The 17,969-nt window shown below is 51.0% G+C and overlaps 1 protein-coding gene across 3 annotated transcripts in view; it reads right to left on the bottom strand.

Moving 5' to 3' along the window:
* The window catches only part of ELMO2 (engulfment and cell motility 2), a 38,467-nt gene extending 22,548 nt beyond the window's left edge, over positions 1–15,919 (bottom strand). The window contains exons 1-7 of one of the 3 annotated variants that reach the window (XM_036069672.2): positions 15,829–15,918; positions 13,845–13,931; positions 4,626–4,753; positions 4,267–4,307; positions 3,809–3,881; positions 3,422–3,472; positions 87–268 (exon numbers count right to left, since the gene is read on the bottom strand). In XM_036069672.2, coding sequence (XP_035925565.1) covers positions 87–268; positions 3,422–3,472; positions 3,809–3,881; positions 4,267–4,307; positions 4,626–4,703 — 425 coding nt within the window. In that variant the 5' untranslated portion in view covers positions 4,704–4,753; positions 13,845–13,931; positions 15,829–15,918. Of the gene's footprint in view, positions 1–86; positions 269–3,421; positions 3,473–3,808; positions 3,882–4,266; positions 4,308–4,625; positions 4,754–13,426; positions 13,588–13,844; positions 13,932–15,828 lie in introns of those variants that run through there. The other 2 variants (XM_036069671.2, XM_078057255.1) reach the window with 2 other exon arrangements.
* Between the last annotated feature and the right edge of the window lie 2,050 nt (positions 15,920–17,969).

A 17,969-nucleotide genomic window follows, 5' to 3' on the forward strand; every position in this document is an offset into this window, starting at 1 on the left:
AGCGACTCAGTGGAGATGAGAAAAGGATGCCCTGCCGAGTGAAGTCGGTCTCTGAAACCCCCCAATAGGAGCTCAGTTATACTCACTGGGACAAGAGCTTGGTTCCACTTTCCACAAGCCGTGTCAGCACAATGATGCCATCCATGTTGATGAACTCAGTGGCGAAGGTCACATCAGCAGAGAGCTTGGCCAGCTCCTTCATGGCATCCAGCCGGGTCTCCATGTTGGATGACTGGGTCCTCTCCATCAGCTGGCGTGCAGCCCGGGACTATGAGACCAGGGACAAGATGTATGCTGTCTGCTCCTTGCGGCAGGTTACTGCTCTGTGAGTTAGTAGCTCATAAAGCCTTTTCTGTGGACATCCGAGCCCGAGGCAGAACTAGTTCATGCTGTCTAGGAGCTGGCTTAATAAATGCTTATTGGATCACTCAGGGAGTTACCAGTATGCCAAGACCGATCTGGAGCTGTGTATATAGGCACTCTGCTCTATGGATTACAAAAACTTCCCACTGAAGGACTACAAAAGAGACCAGGGAGACAACAGTCCACCACCTCTGGCAAGTCACAGAGACACAGATATTGGCTCAACAGAGGGGAGTTTTCTATTAATTTAAGCCATCAGACAGTAGACCAGGTTGTCTCTTGACGTAATGAGCTCTCAGTCACTAAAAGCAACCAAGGAGAATCTGGACAACCAGCTGTCAAAGATGCTACACAAGGGATTCTTGCATTGGGGGGAGGATTTAATCTGCTGATCACCTTTAAAGTCCCTTTCAATCTCAAAATGGGATAAGCCTGACAAGTTTTTTTTGTAACTTTCTCTGAAAGCCTCTATCATTGTTCCTCAAACTGACAGTCCTGGGGAAATTTTAAGGACACCGAGGAGCCGGGAGCTTTCAAAACAGCTTTTTCAAAGTGATGGCTGGTGACCAAGCCTTCTCCTAACACACGAACTTCTCCCAACAGAATGCCTTGCTTCCTTTCTGCAAGCCCTAGCCACAAGCCCTCCCCTAGAGTCCGCTGGCCCTTCCTCTTGCTGAACTTCCTGGCTTTGCAGTCAGGGCCCCCGCAAGCGACTGACCCGCAAGTCGTCATTCTCTATTTTTTGTCTGTTAATTAATATTCTCAGCTGGAACAGAAGAGCCTTGAGAGCAAAATGCTGCTGTGGTCTTTATTTTTTCTTACAGTGCTCAGCAAGTGACTGCAGCCCGGCTCCTGCCGCTGACCGAGGAGTCAGGCCCGGTTGCCCCTCTCCCCCATCTGCCTCTCCTCTTTTATTATCACAGAGGCAGGGCTCGGGACGACACAGAAATCCTCCAGGCTCCCCACCATGGAGAAAAGGCATGCTGCGAGGACAGGTCACAGGATAGAACAATTTGAAGGGCACTGGTCTGCACCACACTTAGAAACTTCTAACTCCAAATGTTAAGGCTCCTCCTGAGACAGCGTTTCCGGGCCACTGTCCCCTACTCCAGAGAGATGGACTCCTGGGCAAGTCAGCTACCCTGCACAGGAGGTCCGTAAAATGCTGCGGCACACCTACGAAAGCAGCTCCCAGACGGTCACATCAAGCTGCAGAGCTGACGGTGGGGGGTGGAGGATACCGGCCCGGAGTCAGCCAGCCCTGGGTTCGAGAGGCGGCTCGGCCACGTTTTTATCCGTGGGACAAGCGGCAAGTCTCTTAACCTGAGTCTCTGTTTGCTCATCTGCAAAACAGGGCTATCGAGGGTACCCATCTCTTCGGGGGTCTGTCAAGATGAGATGATACATTGTATGCGAAGCGCTCGTTCTGGAACTGTTAGCTGTTATTACTGCACACCACCCTTCTGCTCAGATGGACCAGTCTCTTGCCTCGCCAAGAAAACAGGGGCCATCACGCCCTTAATTTGCTGGCAGCCCTTCTACACCTAAGTGACCCCCACATCGACCATCCTCCTTGGGGACTGAGCGGTCAAAAATCCCTCCATCCGGGCTTCGGGTTCCCCCTGTCCTGACCCAGTGAGGTCCTGTTCCATTCATCACCCCCTTTCCTGCACCATCAACCTTCCTCTCTTCCATCTTAACTTGTTTTCAAAGACACGTAAGAAACTGCAACAGAAGTTAGCAGCTAGGAAGGGTCAGAGGAGGCGGGGAACTGGGTAGGTGAGGGACGGGAGTGCGAGCGAGACCTTCCACTGTATCTTTGTCAAACTTTTTGATTTTTGTAACCCAGGAATGTTTTACCTCTTTTTAAAAAGCATTATCTTTTTGGCTCCACGTCCCCGAGTTCCTGCCTTCTGCTGTCTACTTCCTTTTATAACCAAGCCTCCTGATAGTGCGGTGAAGTTGGGGACCTCACTTTGCCACCGCTGTAGCCTGGCTGTCATTCATCACAGCACGAGAACTGTCTTCACAGAGGTCACCGGGGACCATGGACTTCCCGGATCAGTGAACAGCTTTTCTGCTCTCAGTCCACTCGATCTCTGCTCACTGCAGACCACGCTTTCCTCTATCCTCACGCTCCCTGCCCCCTCCCTCCCCCCTCGGGTCTTCTGGTTTTCTCTCTGCCCTTCTGGTCGCTTCCTTAGTTACCTTTCAGGACCACTGGCAGGAATCAGGGCGTCTTCCCTTTCCTTCCACATCCAGGATATCACCACATCCCCAGGTTTACCTCTAAATATCTCTCATGCCCGTCCCCTCGTCTCCACTGTCACTTGCCTTCACTTCATGGGCTGTTAACATTTCTCATTAGCTTCTTAAAGATTCCTCCTACCACCAACCTTCTTTTTTTAGCCTATCTTCCACATTGTCACTACAGTGATCTTCCTAAAATATAAATCTAAACATAATGTACCTTCCTGCTTAAAATCTTTCAATGTCCCCACATTCCCTTCTGAATCAAGTCCAAACCCAAGAGCAGGCCATCCGGGACCCTTCCAGGTCTGGCTCCCTACTGGTTGCGACAGGCCCCACCTCCCCCACACGAAGCACATATCTCTGCTTGGGATACTTTCCATTTTCTTCTCTCTCCAGCTAACTCTTGCTTATCCTTCAACATCTGTGCTAAGCGTTCCCTTCTATGGGAAGGTTTTCTGGGAATCCTCAGGCTGAGCCAGGCAGCCCCTTTTCTGAGTCCCCACAGCTCCCTAAGCAACTTTCTGTCAAGATGCTTGAGAGAGGCCTTTGTTTCCTCCTCACAAGGTTGTGAGAGCAAAGATTGACTTTTTTTTTTTTTTAAGTAATCTCTATACCCAACGTGGGGCTCGAGCTCACAACCCCGAGAGCAAGAGTCAGATGCTCCACTGACCGAGCCAGCCAGGAGCACCTCAAAGATTGACTTTTTGAGCTCTGTAGTCTTGGTTTCTAGAAGAGGGTCTGGCCCATGGTGGGTGCTCCTACATGTGTTAAATAAATTTACTCCTGATGACAGCCGGATACCTACCGGGGAGATAGCCAGCTGTAAGATGGTCCCATTCTTAATGTCACTGCGCGTCTGGGTAACAAAGAGAAAAAAGACTAAGACACAATATTAAAATTGTGCAAGCCAGCTGAACTGACGAGAACTTGCTGTCATTTATAGTAGTTGTAACTGAGCCTCTTAGGTCAGGCCTCCTTCTGCGTGCGTCTTGCCCAAGAACTTCTCAGATCCCCTCCACGTGCCCCTGGCCCTCAGGAGGTAGAAGGCACGGTTTTCCAGCCACTAGAGGAGGCAGGGCTGGTGCACCCCAACCCGCCTGGGAGGCAGCCCCTCCCCTGTAAACAGAAGCTGCCCACCTCCTCGGGCCACCTCCTCTGCCGCTCCCGAGCTGACCTGCGCTCCCGCACTCACCTGTTCGGTGATGTAGAGCTGGGGGCCATCTGCGTAACGGAGGGTGTAATACTCTGGGTTCGGCAACGACCACCTGTGGAAGAAACACACAGTACAGCCGTCCGGCCCTCTCGCTGGGCCTGGCAAAAAGCTGTAGATGTATTCATCATTTCCAGCAGAGATGCTGACAAGACAACTTGCCCAGCCTTGGGCACAGACTGGTGCAGCGGTCCGCACAATTCAGCGTGGGCCTCACACCCCACCAGGGCCTCAGGCAGGGCATTCCTGGGCTTATAGGAAAAAGAAGGATTTCTACGAGGTCTTAGGGACATCCTCCTCAGCCTACTTCCTTTGTAAGACAATGATCCACAAAAGCTCCATTCCCGGGACTCAACTAACTGGAGATTCCTCTCAAGGTGGGGCAGTGTTCCTATAGTTGTTAGCCTACCGTTGTCCAGAACGAGGGCATTTCTACTTACCCATCACAAACTTCCTTGATGATGGATGCCAGAGGCCGTTTCTGAAAGACAGAGAGAGAGGGAGAGAGAGAGGGAGAGAGAGAGAGATCCTTCATCTACAACCACATGCTACTCATGCCAGAGGGGCTGCCAAGGAGGACCACCCTGGGGCCTGCCTCCCTGATAGCTTCTGTTGGAGAGAAAGCCTCTCCCAAGCCGGGGGACTGACCTTCCATGGGGCGGGACAGGCCTTGACCTTCCTGTTGCTGGCTCTTACTCCTGATGCCGAAGGCCCCCACCCCTGAAGACACCCCTTGCCGTGCCCTTCCCAGCTCCCCCGTCCTGCATCGCTGCTTCTGCTTCTCCTTTCAGGAGCTCACCTGGTCGATTTCAAGGAGCTGAGCATTAGCACCTGGCCACTCAATGGCTACTTTGACAATGTCTGATGGCGGTGGCATTGTTCCCAATGGGCCCTACTTCCCCAAGAAACACACACAGACACAGCCGCCTGGAGAGAAAGAATCAGAGAGAAGGAAAGAGTCAGAGAGTTTGCCTTCATTTTTCACTCATTAGATATTTTTGAGAATCAGAAGACAGATAGTGTCCAGAGTAACATATGGAACTACTTGCTTGGAATTTTTCTATATCACACTCAGACCCTCTCCTTGGGCTTTTTGTCTCTTTTAGATTAAGTCAGCAAGTGGAAGTGGGACAAACCTATCCATCAACGGCAGATCAGCCAGTAGCAAGATCTGCCAACGCAACACTTCGGTCTAAGGGTCAGGAGCACTGTGTGGTAGAAGAATGAATTTACTGCAAATTCCTGCTTGGGGACCTTGGGAGGGAGAAGCATATGCTCGGAGACAGATAAGAATAGGCAGAGCCTTTGCTTGGTTGAGTGGTTGGCTGAGGAGCCAGCCCACTTGTGTTCCGCAGCCATCCGAGGAGGATCCCAGTGTCAGCAGGGCCCGGCCACATGCTCTCTTGCCTCCTCCCTAGTTACTGCTCCACTCCTTTCCCCTCAAAGGACACAATGTGGGGCCTCCTCTGTGTGGGATGACGCAGAGTTCAGAAAATGGGGAAGAGAACTGGGACAGGAAATGCTATTTTAGTCCCTACTGCCAAGGGCAAGGGCTGCTGGAGCTCAAGCGTAGGGAGGTGAGGACTGCCTCACACAAAGGCCCCTCTCTAGGAGGACGAGGCTTCGGAAGTACCTCTAACCCCCCTCCCCCATTTGTCTCCAAAATAAAGGAAAATAAATCATTTTGAACAGGTCTGGAAGATGGGCCCATGTGACCGGTTTCCTAGGCAACTCTGCTAGCTTAGTGGTATTCCAAGCAGCAGCTAAAGCATCCTCTCTCCAAGGTCTGATGAAGGCAAGTCACTCGACTGATGGATTATTTCCATGTATATTTACATTCCTTGCCTACAGGTTCAGGAGAGGCCGCTCTCTTAATGCAAAAGACCTTTCTCCGGCCTCCGCCAGGCTCAGCCACTCACCCCGCACTTCACGCTTCGCTAATGGAGACCGCCTGGCTCTCCTGAACTCGCAGCAGAGCCGTTGCTAAGCTGCTATTCGTGTGTGCTATCAACTTTTAGGCCCAGACACGGATGTCAGTCCTCACAGCCCCGTGAGCATAGACCCGTCTGGTGAAAGGGGTAAAAGTCCCTTCCCCTACACACCCATGAGTCTCTGTGAGAGGAAAGCTTCCATGACCATTTCCCGATCAGGGTGGGCTGCCCCAGAAGGCAAGTGTCAACAGCATTTCCAGCACGTGACAATGCACAGATGGTTTTCCGAGGGCTTTCACTGATTCTGCTGAGCCTTCCCAGCAGCCTCAGGAAGTAGACGGAACCAGACTATTACCTCTGAAATGACACAGCTGGAGCTCAGAGGTGGGTTAAAAGGGCCCCAGTTCAACCAGCTAATAGGTAGGAAAGGGGACAGAACTTGGAGCCGACTTTGGCCGGTGCTCTTCCCCTCCCCTCTGAGCTAGCCTGAATTTCTGTTCGTTGGAACTAAATCAAGCCTAAAAGGGTTGCGGGGGGCTAGGCTGATGGTCCCTAAAGCTTCTGCGGCGTCTGCAGCTCCAAGCAGGATCTCCCGCATGTGATGCTCCTGGGCCTAGACACACAATGGACTGTTCCCATTAGAATACCTCCTGGTTGAAAGGTAACATGGCAAAGCAGGGGTGGGACCGTGACTCTCTGGATGCCTAGGGCAGCATCCTTACCCTTACCGGTACATGTGCCATAATTAGGAGGTATGACTGTACAGTTGTGAGATCATTTTTTAAAACTGAGACATAATTTACATACGAAACACACAGAGCTCATGTACGTGTGTATATATAGAAGAGAAATACACACATCTCTCTGTAACCACCACCCGAAACAAGACTTTGAACATTTTCATCACCCTGAAAAATTCCCTCCTACCTCCTTCCAGTCAATCCCCCAGCTTCCAGCCCTCCAAGAAGCAACTCCTTTCTGACTTCTCTCGCCATACATGAGTGTTGCCTGTTTTTGCACTTTATATACACGGAAGTGCACAGGATGGCTTCTTAGACCATTTCTCATTTATTTCTTCTCTTTGCAACAAGTAGGTGGTGCAGGTGCAAGAGAAGGAGCTGGGATGATTGTCCTGCTGAAGAAGCAACTGGATTTGGACCCGACGGACTCAGGACCCAGTCACAGTCCCATCCCTAGGTGTCTGGGCAATGTGGACGTGTCCCTTTCACCCAAGTCTCTACTGTGGGATGTGAGTGTTGAACTAAAGCACGTGTAGAGTGCATCCTAAGTCTAAAAGTCCATGATTCTAAAGTAGAACTTACAAATCCAAATGAAGATTGCCCATTTCAAAGTCTACACCCAAAGAAACCACGCCCTTATTTCCGATGGTGCTGCTAAGAAACAACTGTTATTTGTTAGAACTCCTTTCTGGATACTGTCTTTGGAGACAATGAAGCTAAAGCTCATTATTTGGCCATTCCACTTTACTCTGACCCCACTTGGCATTTCCTAGGTTGACTGTCTCTTTATTAAATTTCGCCCTGAGTGATTCTTGGCTGTTTCAAAAATTCATAGTCATTTTAAAGCGTGGAGATTTGCAACCACCGAGACTATTCAAGAGATACTATGAGCCCCCATTCTCAGCAACTCTGCCCTTTCTCACACAGGGCAGGCTGTCCGTTTGTATTGCATGACACTCTCCCCAACCCTGCCCCAGCTGGTGGGACCGAGGTGAACGCTCAACCTCAGCTGGACGAATCCAGTTCTTTCTCTTAAATTTAAAGACACAGGCTAAGGAAGTTGGATGGCAAGGGGCCCTGGGGCAGAAAGGTCATAGTCAGCCTCAGAGCAGGTACCTTGGCAAGCCAAAGCCACCAGCAAGCCAAAGATACCAAGAAGCAAAAACCAAGAGTCTTCCAGAGGAAGCTGTTCTGCAGGAAGAATCCAGAAATGTGTAGATAAGTGGAGGCCAGAAACCAGAAACCACAAAGTCCCAAAAAGAGATGGAAAAGCCTTCCCAGATTCCATGGCTCCAACTCCTACACTTGAGGCGCCTGAAATTTCCCTGGATCCTGCCCCAAAAAAACCTCCTTTAAATGGAACTAGTCTGCTTTTCTGTTCACTGCAATGAAAAGGCCCAAGACTAAGTTTGACCCCAAGCTTTGAAGGAACTCTTGATATGGGGGCCCCCACAGGCAGCAGCGAAACAGGCCAAGGGTAATGACAGTGAGTAGGCCCTTACTTAACACGAGCTCAATTAGTAAAGAGTAAAACCCACTTAGATAAGTCTGGTGTGTTTAAAACAGATTAGTTATCTAAGTGACCTTTTAGTAATCATGTTGTATATAATAGTAATGGATAGACAGCCTCTTTACAGTTGATCACTCTTTTTTTTTTGAGATTTTATTTATTTACTTATTTATTCATTTATTTTACGGGGAGGGGGGAAAAGGGGAGGAGCAGAAGGAGAGGGACAAGCAGACTCCCCGCTGAGCGCAGAGCCTGATGGGGGGCTCATTCCATGACCCTGAGATTAAGACCTGAGCTGAAATCAAGAGTCGGTCGCTTAACCCAATGGGACACCCAGGCGTCCCTGATCACTCACTTTTTTTTTTTTTTAAAGATTTTATTTATTTATTTGACAGAGAGAGAGAGAGAGAGAGACAGCGAGAGAGGGAACACAAGCAGGGGGAATATGAGAGGGAGAAGCAGGCTTCCTGCTGAGCAGGGAGCCCGATGCGGGCTCGATCCCAGGACCCCGGGATCATGACCTGAGCCGAAGGCAGACGCTTCAACGACTGAGCCACCCAGGCGTCCCTGATCACTCACTTCTATAGCATTATTACAGCTGATGCTCAAGGAACCCTGAAAATCATCCCCACTTTACAGATGAGACAACTGAAGCTCAGAAGGGTTGAGAAGCTTGTCTTCCACAGGGCTCTTTCCCACACCTCCCCTCCCCCCCAAAAAAAGAAAGAAATCAGATCAGAACTGGATTTGTTGAGTTGTATGACTTCAAAGTTTGTTCTTTTCCCTCTACATGATACTTCTTTGATGCTGATGACATTAGCTAACTATTACATAGTGCTAAGGTCCTTTTCTAAGGACTTTACATATATTGATTCATTTAATCCACACAGTAACCCTGGGTGGCATATTTTTACGCCCATTTAACAGATAAGACAATGCGAAGCACAGAGAAATTAAGGACCATGCTCAGCATCACACAGCTAATAATAATAATTAGATTCCGGGTAGTTTGGTGTTGTTTGAAAGCCATGTGAGCAGCAGGTAGATCTGTCTGTGGCCCGCAGCAGGTGCCTGGAGGATTCTGGTTTGCTGTACCTGAAGCTAAAGCACCCTGAAGGAAAGAGACCTGCATAACAAGAGCTCCCTGGTCCAACAGGGAGTGGTTCCCCCACTGTCTAGAGGAGATCCACACTTCCTCACGTGCTATTCAGTTCTTCTCCATCTAGCCAGATCTTCCCAGACTGCTTGCTGTTTCTATGAGGCAGGCCATGTTCCTTCATTTCTTCCATCCCCCTGCATGTCCTCTTCCTTCCCTGGACTGTCAAAAGAGCTCCTATTCAAACATCAAAGCCCAGGTCAGATGTCACTTCCTCTCTACCACTCTGAGCTGTCCCCACCTTTCTCTAGCAAAATGAAATAGGATGGGGCCACTGTGTTCTCACAGCATTCTGTTCAGACCTCTATGAGGGCTCTTGTCCTACTCTGTTACAGGTATTATTATTATTATACAGCTGATGCTGTAGAATAACGTTTCTTTTTGTAGAAATTTGCTGAACACCAGACTCACCCAAAAGCCACTAACTTGGAGCCAAAGCACAGTGAAGTATTTATGCATCTCTCTTCCTCACTAGCTCTTCCTCCAAGGAAGGTACCCTTGTCGCCCACTAACCTAGCCCAGCACCTGGCACGCAGTTATGGCTCAGTAAGCACCGGTGTCTGCGCAAATCCATCACCTCTGACTTCTTCAACTCCTGTGAATCAGGGTTGCCTCTGAATGGAAAGGGACTGGCGTGAATTTGGTGTTCCCTGCACATCCCACCACCTTCCAGTTACACAGTATTTCCACTGTCGAGAGTCTGGTTGTCATCTCCGACATAAGAACGCGTCTCACCGGAAAACCAGGTTTAGTGCCCTTGATTGACTCTACCAAAAAGAAAGGGGCGAGTATCCCTCTGCTTTTCTCTCAGTAGAGGGGGCAGGGGACAGGAGAGTAGGATGGGTCATGTTCTCCCAAGCACATTCCTGAATGAAGGGTCTCCTTGTGGGGAACTCCTTCAGTACTTGCTTGCTTACTTTTCATTTTCATTTTAGAAAGGAAGTGGAAATTAGGTCGAAGCAATTCAATAACATTGCAAAACTCTTGGGGTTATAAATAGCCTCTTGCTCGGCGCTCAGTGGTGCTCTTGAGTTCAACAGCAAACAGCCGGGATAAGGGAGCTGTGGTTTACATCCAGGCCCAAGGGGCAAAGAAGTGATACCCCTCTTCCAGATGAAACCGCTCGCCACCCCTCACCTCCCACCCCCTTTAAAGCAAGTGTTGCAGACATCAAGCCGGCTGGGAAAACTCACCATGCCACGAACAGGAGAGAGGCACACATTTGATCTGAGGAAGGTAATTCTGTAAGGCAGGAGAATGAAAGTGCACGGTTTCAAAGGCAAAGCTGGGGAAACGAGAGAAATAGTAACCTCGGTGTCTCCAATGGAGCATTCCCGGAGTGGCCTCTGGAAGGCGTGCTTATGAAATCAACACCGTGAAAAAAGGCCCCGTGGAGCTTTATCATCACCCATGCAGTGACTGCTCCAAAGAGCTGGATTCTGAGGGCAGGGTGACACAGCCCATCTGAAGGAAGGAAGTGAAAGAGGATCCCTTCCCACCAGTAAGGAATTCAGAATGAAGATTCCCGGTTTCCAGCTCCCCATCCTCCCTCCCCCCTCCTTCCCACTCTTAAGGATAAGGATTGATGTGTGCTTTTTTGTTCTCTTCTTTTGCTTTTGCTTCAGTGGCGGGACGGTGTGGGTGAGTCTGGTTTATGTTTCCTGCAACAGAGTCCACCATACCAGGAAGGGAACTAGAGGTCACACCCTCTTTCTAATTGAAACCGCAATCTCACTAGAGGCTTCTCCCTCTGAAATATTCTCATCTGCGGAGTGACTCAACTTCCCTGAGTTCGGACCGCTGGATGAGGATGAGCTCTCGGGTCCAGAGCGGGGGAAGTGGGTTGACAGAGCTTCAGTTTCTGCCACGCACTGCTCGAAACGCCCAGGGCCCGTCACATGCCAATAGTGGCTAACGTTTCTCTTTGTAGAAATTTGCTGAACACCAGACTCACCCAAAAGCCACTAACTTGGGCCAAAGCACAGCGAGGAAGGGTATGAGAACTCGGTAACTGCTCGGGCTTCTTCCCCTGAACACCTACCCTAAGGATCACCTAGGTCTCCTCTTACCCTGCACAGAAACCCTCTACAGGCTTCCTATACGTAGAAACCAGAGTTTAAACTCCCTAGCAGAGCACTAGGCTGACCCCAGTTCCACTCAGTGGCTCTTCAGGGTGGAACTGCCTTCCAGACTCTCCCGTGGAGATGCTAGTATGTCGCACCAGACCATCCTGTTCCCTCAAACATCATGCTCTTCTGAGTCTGAGCTTTTGCTTGAGCCGTTATGCCTTCCCCCTTAGCCAACTGGCAAACTTCTACTCATCCATCAAGGCCCAGCTCACACAATCACTCATGGGTGTGGCTTTCCTCGTCTCCGCACCTCAGGCAGAATTAACTGCACCCTCCTCTGCGCTCCCAGTCTTTTATACAAAGCTTCACAGTCCCACTGACTTGTAATTCTCTATGTGCGGCCTCCTCCCCTGCTAGTAAAGTGTGAGCTGCACACAAACACATCGGCAGCGCCCGGGAGCCGGCAGTCATGGAGGATCACCCGCTCAGTCAGAATCTGCCTTCTAACAAGACCCCCGGGGGTTCACACGCACGGTCAAGCCTGACAAGCAGATTCTAGACCAGTGGTTCTCAACTCTGGCTGTGCACCATCAATGCTCACCCCACGCCACCGAACCCCTTCCCCACCCAAGTGATCCTAACGGTGGTCAGGGCTGAGAGCCATCCGAGAGCAGGGACGCATCCAGCCTGGGTCTCCTACCCGCCCCCCTTCCCCAAAGCTTGCAGCACAATGCCTGGCACGCTGCAGCACCTGCAGAATTCCACACTGAAAGTACCCTCCATGGGGCACCTGGGTGGCTCTTCATGTCAGCTCCAGTCATGATCTCAGGGTTGTGAGATTGAACCCCGCCTTGGGCTCTGCACTGGGCGTGGAGCCTGCTCAAGATTCTCTCTCCCCCTCTCCCTCTCTAAAAATAAATACATAAATAAATAAAATAAATAAAAATACCCTCCAGGATGTCCTGAGACCTAACGGCCTTTCAACAAGAATAAAAAACACTACAGAGGACTGTCCATTGCCTAGAACTTTACAAATCCCTAACTATAATAATCGACAGATTTAGAAGGGCCCAGTATTTACAGACTGCTTGCCTCAGTTTTTGGAAGTGAAACAGACACTGAGATGGAAAATACTGATGAACTTTAAGAAACTGTTCCCCTTCAACAGACCACTGTGGCTGCAACAGGGTGGCAGGGCTTGTGGGGGGAGGGGGCGTGGTGAGCTGAGAAGAGTCCTGGGTTAGGGCTGAAGGCCCGGGCTTTGGGCCCAACTCTTTCAATACCGACCATAACAAAACAGCACTGTTCTCGTTGTAAAATCAGGCCAAGCCCTCTCATTTTATAAATAAGAGAACTGAGGTCCAGAGAAGCTGGCAAGGCCACACCACCAGTTGGGGACAAAAGAAGGTCTTGGTCCCCCCATGCCTGGGTTAATTCCCTCTCTGCAGCACAGGGGACCCAACTGCCCAGATTCACCACGACCACGAGCCTCTCTAACCCTCTTGTCCTGATCTACGTGAGGGGGTCAGACTAGATGTTTTTGGGGTCTCTTCCTACCTTGACCTTCTGGTGAACCAGTGTCACTTAATGGTTAGGAGCTTTTGTTCTGGAGTGGGCCAGACCTGGATTTGGATTCCAGCTCTAACAATTTCCATATCTGTAAAATGGGGATTAGAATCAACCCTACTCTCTAAAGTGGTTATGCATATTAAGTGAGATAATCTATGTTAATCATATAAGCACAATTTCTGACACAGAGTAAGCAGAATTCCAGCTGTGTGAACTTGAAGAAGTTGCAAAAACACTGTAACCACATTTCCCAGCATAAAAAAAACCCCTACCCTCCAGGCTGCAGGATACTGATGACAAAATGAGAACATATGTGAAGGCAAAGGAGGAGACAAATCAATACAAAGGCAAAGCACTGCTGGTAAGGGTGTTCTGTTATTATTATTATTATTATTTTCTTCTAGAAAAAGCACCTTGGAGACTTTTTAGTCAGTGCCAGAGCCATGGCCAATACAAGGCTTGCCACATAACAGGCGCTCAACAAATCTTGCCTGGTGACTCACATTAAACCAGCATGCCTAGTGGGGTGACAAACTCAAACGCCTTAAGCAGCTGGGCAGATAAGTAAATAAGCCAAGTAGCGTCTATGCAGGCACGGAGGCAAACTGCAAAGCACCCACCTCACCTAAAGGAACTCAAATTCAACACTTTCAAACACATTTCACAGCTTGGCCTCGACAGCAACTTTGCAGGCTCTGCAGACTGCTGATTCTGGTTCTCCATCACACCACAAGGTTGTCTTGCGCATCATCTAGATCACCCTGTGATCTGGTCTTGTCTTTCCGCGGTAAGCATCCTGAAAATGAAGGCTGTGACTTACACTCCCCAGTCCCCCTAAATAGCCTAGAACTGTGCTGGCCTCGCACTGAGGGGAACCTAACTCGGTGAGCAGTTGTGGAACTGAGCAGCCAGGATGCTAACTCGAGCGTGGTGCTCCCAGGACCGCTGCGATGCTGCACGGCGTGCATATTTTTCTCCCCAGATCCTGGGACCAGGGTGTAGACTGCTGAGAGGTACAGGGACTGGGTCAAAGAAGGACTTGCCTTGCAGGGTTTTCCTCCAAATGCATCAAATATGCTTGTTCCTGAGCCACCTAGACAGGTGGTACTGATGCGTCCAGACACATTGCTCTGCATGAAACCAGACAGAATACACAATATAGCCACGGGTGCCACTGTTCTCAAGTTCAGTCCCCACTTCCTGCACCCCCAAACTTCCTTGGCACCTCCCAGAGGCAGCACAAGGTATAGAGAGACCAGACTCCAGATTAACACGTGGGGTCCCGGTCCTCATGTTCCCTCCTCTACTCACAAACTCTAGGATGAGCACCAGCAGGCAATGTAACTTTTAGGAGCTTCCTCATTTTTATTAGTAAAATGCAGGTAACAATAACTACCTCAAAAGACTCTAAAGGGGATTAAATGCCACAGGTATACGAAGCTTCTAGAACTGCACAGTCCGATACGGCAGCACCTAACCTGTGTCCTGTACAGCCGCCGAGCACTGGGCATGTGGTCACCACAAACTGAAACGGACTGGCCGTAGGTAGAAAACACACACCAGACTTCAAAGACTTAGTGCACCCACAAAACTGTGAACTATCTCACTAATAGTGTTTTTATATTGATCACATGTCAAAATGATGTTATTTTGGAATATAATAGGCTAAGTAAAATGTGTTCCAAAAATTAATTTCACCTGTTTCCTTTTACTTTTTTAATGTGGCTACTAAAAAATTTAAACTACACATAGTGCATTTTATTTCTATTGGACGCTGGGTATTGCTCTGCAAAGAAAGTATTCCAATGTTGGTTTCCTTCCCCCACTGGCAGGCTAGCAGGGACCACGATTCACACCCCCTTCCTCCTGTCAAAGCCATGTCCTCCATCCCCTTATTTAATAAATATTTACAGTGCCTGGTCCTGTGCAAGATGCTGGAGATACAAGGGGCAAAACCAGACACTATCTTCTGGACCTTATTATCTGCTGGAATGGACAGACATTTTAATACTTTCACAAATAAAAGTAAAACTGCAGTTGTTCAAGTGTGGTGAAGAAGTACACAGGGTGACAAAAGTGGGGAATTCACCTGGAGGAGGAGTCAGGGCTCAGGCATGCCTCCTAAGGAAGTGATACTTGAGTGCAGATTTGAAGGATGAACTGACAGGCGGGGAAGAGCCAGCCAGGCAGAGAAGGCTTAGTGTGAAGACCCGGAGGAGGGCCAGGGCTTGGTATGTAGAAGGAACAGGAAAAGGACAGTGTGAAGAGTATTGAGCGGGAGGGAGAGGTTGGAGGTTCCAGATCTCCAGGGCTTGGGCGAGGATCTGGGGCTGACCCTGCAAGAGGTGGGCAGCTGGCCAGTTTTAAGCAGCGGAGTGTCCGGATCTGATGTGCATTTTGAAACATCCCACCGGCCACGGTGCGAGGCCCACAGCAGAGCGGCCCGAACGCGGGGGGCACATCAGGTAGGACAATGCAATCGCCCAGGTAGGAGGCGACAGACGCCTGAACTGAAGGGGAGCGGCGGAGATGAGAAGTAGATGGACGGGGGCCACATAGCCGGCCGGCTCGACGGGGCGGGGTGATGGGCAGCGAGTGCGTCGGCGGCGGCGATGTCGAGAGAGACTCCCCGGCCGCGGCCGAGGGCCACCCGGTCGCAAACACTCCCCCGGCTCCCATCGAGCGCTCTCCCACCCCGTCCCTCCCCCATCTGCTCCTCGCGCCCGCAGGCTTCATCCTCTCACCCTCCTCCTCCCTCCGCTCCTCCAGGCTCGGCCCGCCCTCTTCCCCACCCGACGCCCCTCCGGGTCGGGGACCCGCGCCCCTCCGGCCCGGCAGGGCCGCGACCCCTTGCCGAACCGGCGCGGTGCAGCCGGGGCCCGCCCTCCAGCCCCTCAACCGCTGGGGCAGATGCAGGCCGCAGCCTCCGGCCCCCTTCCCGGCCCGGCCTCTCCTCCCCGCATCCCTCGGGCCAGGCCCCTCTCCGCCGCCCGCCACACCCCGGCGCCCGGCGCGCCCCTCACTCACCAGGGCGCCGACCTAGGCCCAGCTCCCGCGCCCGGGTCTCGCCTCCGCGGCTCCTCCAGCCTCCGCCCGCCCCGCCTGCCCGGGACCCCGCCCCCGCAGGCCGACCCGGGCTCCTATTGCTCCGCTTCGCCGTCACGCTGAACTCTCTTTCTTCAATTGGGTTGCTTGCCTGTCACTCAGGAGAGGGCGGGCCCAACTGCCGGGGGAAGCGCCGGCTGTCCCCGCCCCACTGGCGGAGGCCTCTTAAAGAAACAGGCTTCCTTCCCTCCCACCCTCACCACCCACCCTGCGGGCTGTGGGGTCAGAAGGAGCGGGATTTCGCAGCCGATCCAAGAGGCGGCCTTTTCTCCCTCAAACTTTTCTTTTGGCACAGCCCGGGAGTGAAGGAAAAGGCTTCGGTTCCCTGTGACAACTCGGAGATTTTGAGGGCTGAGCTGTCCTCTGGTGGCACTCAGCCTCACGCTCCGCGGGCATGTAATGCACACTCAACAGTGGGGATAACTGAGTGGGAGGTGACAGTCGTGTCAGAGGCTGTGAGCAGCCGTGGCTACTCACCACCGAGATGGAGCTAATTATACCGGCACCCGGGGCTGACCGTGGGCGCTGAGCAGAGGCAGAGGGCTACCGCTCAGCTGTACTGTCAGTGAAGTCCCGTGGGAGGTGGCATTTGTCACCGCACCTGCGGATCAGAGCAAGGCCGGGCACCGAGCCAAGGCCTCACTCGTGCTATCTCCCTATATACTCACAGCAACCCTAATGTAGGTATTATGCCGATCCCTTTGTTGTGGATAAGAAAACTGAGGCTCGAGCGGGCCAGAGATCACACAGCTAGTGGCCCGCAGATCAAGCCGCCACACTGTGCTGGTTTGATTCTAAAGTTTATGGTTTCACCATTTTGTCTCACAGATCCTTACAACGATCCCGAGAAGTATGTATTTTGTTGTCCATTTTACAGATGCTCGGCAGAGACTGCAGGAGATTGATAATATCCAGAAAGGATTAAACAATGACCACCCTTTATAGGGCACCTTGCGGTCTACAAAGCAGTCTTACATGTGTTGTTTCATTTGGTCCCCGAAACATCGAAGATGACTTTTGTTAGTCTTATTTTACCGGTGAAGAAACTGGTGCTCAGGGAAGTTGAAGGTCAGTAAGAGCTAACATCAGTGCAGCCCCCGCCGAGGTCCCCAGCGAACTTTCCGCAAAGGTCCACATAGTGAAACCTCGGCCATATGGTCTTTCTGACAACTACTGCACTTTGCTGTTGGAGTGGGAAAGCAAGCACAGGCAACAGATACACAGACAAGTGTGACTGTGTCCTAGGGGATGGCCGGAGCCATAGTTTGCCCACCCCGGTCTACATGTTTGCTGGATATCCGAGTCTCGTATAGACGATTGTTTTGTGGGATCCTCATGACAACTTTGTTGGTACCCATACTGTTATTGTCTATTATTGTTGTTGCTGATGATGCTGCCATCTTAATCCTTTTACAAAGGAGGAGTCAAAAGTGTGGCATGGTTAAGGGTGTACCTGAGGTCAATGCAAGAACTAGAAGTCAGATCCAGCTTTCGCTTACTCCAAATCCCACACTCCTTCCTGCCCCATCGAAAGTGGCAAGCCATGTTCACCTTACCTTTCCTGGGCTCCAGGGAAAGAGAACTCCTATAATGAACCTCCCAAGGAACATTCTGCTCCTTCCTGCCTTCCCCATTTATTCCAGCCCATCAACAGCTCTCCCTCCCTGAGCCCCCATGGTGCTTATACCCAGCAGCCTTGATTATTACTGAGACATGGTCTCCATGTGGTCAGTGACTGTCAGGGTCCACCAGCTGTCTGCCAAAATCCCTCTCCCTGCCTCCCTCGTAACATGGCTGCCCAGCTAAGCTTCACTGCCCAGCCCCACTTGCAGTTAAGAAAGGTCAGGGAGGGGCACCTGGGTGGCGCAGAGGGTTAAGCATCTGCCTTGGGCTCAGGTCATGATCTCCAGGTCCTGGGATAGAGGCTCAGTGGGGAGTCTGCTTCACCCTCTCCCTCTGCCTCTCCCCCTGCTTCTCCCCCTGCTTGTGCTCTCTCTCAAATGAATAAATAAAATCTTAAAAAAAACAAAAGAATGGCCAGGTAACTAAGTTCTTGCCAGTGG

This window comes from Halichoerus grypus, chromosome 10 (assembly GCF_964656455.1).
Source record: "Halichoerus grypus chromosome 10, mHalGry1.hap1.1, whole genome shotgun sequence".
Classification (NCBI taxonomy): domain Eukaryota; kingdom Metazoa; phylum Chordata; class Mammalia; order Carnivora; family Phocidae; genus Halichoerus; species Halichoerus grypus.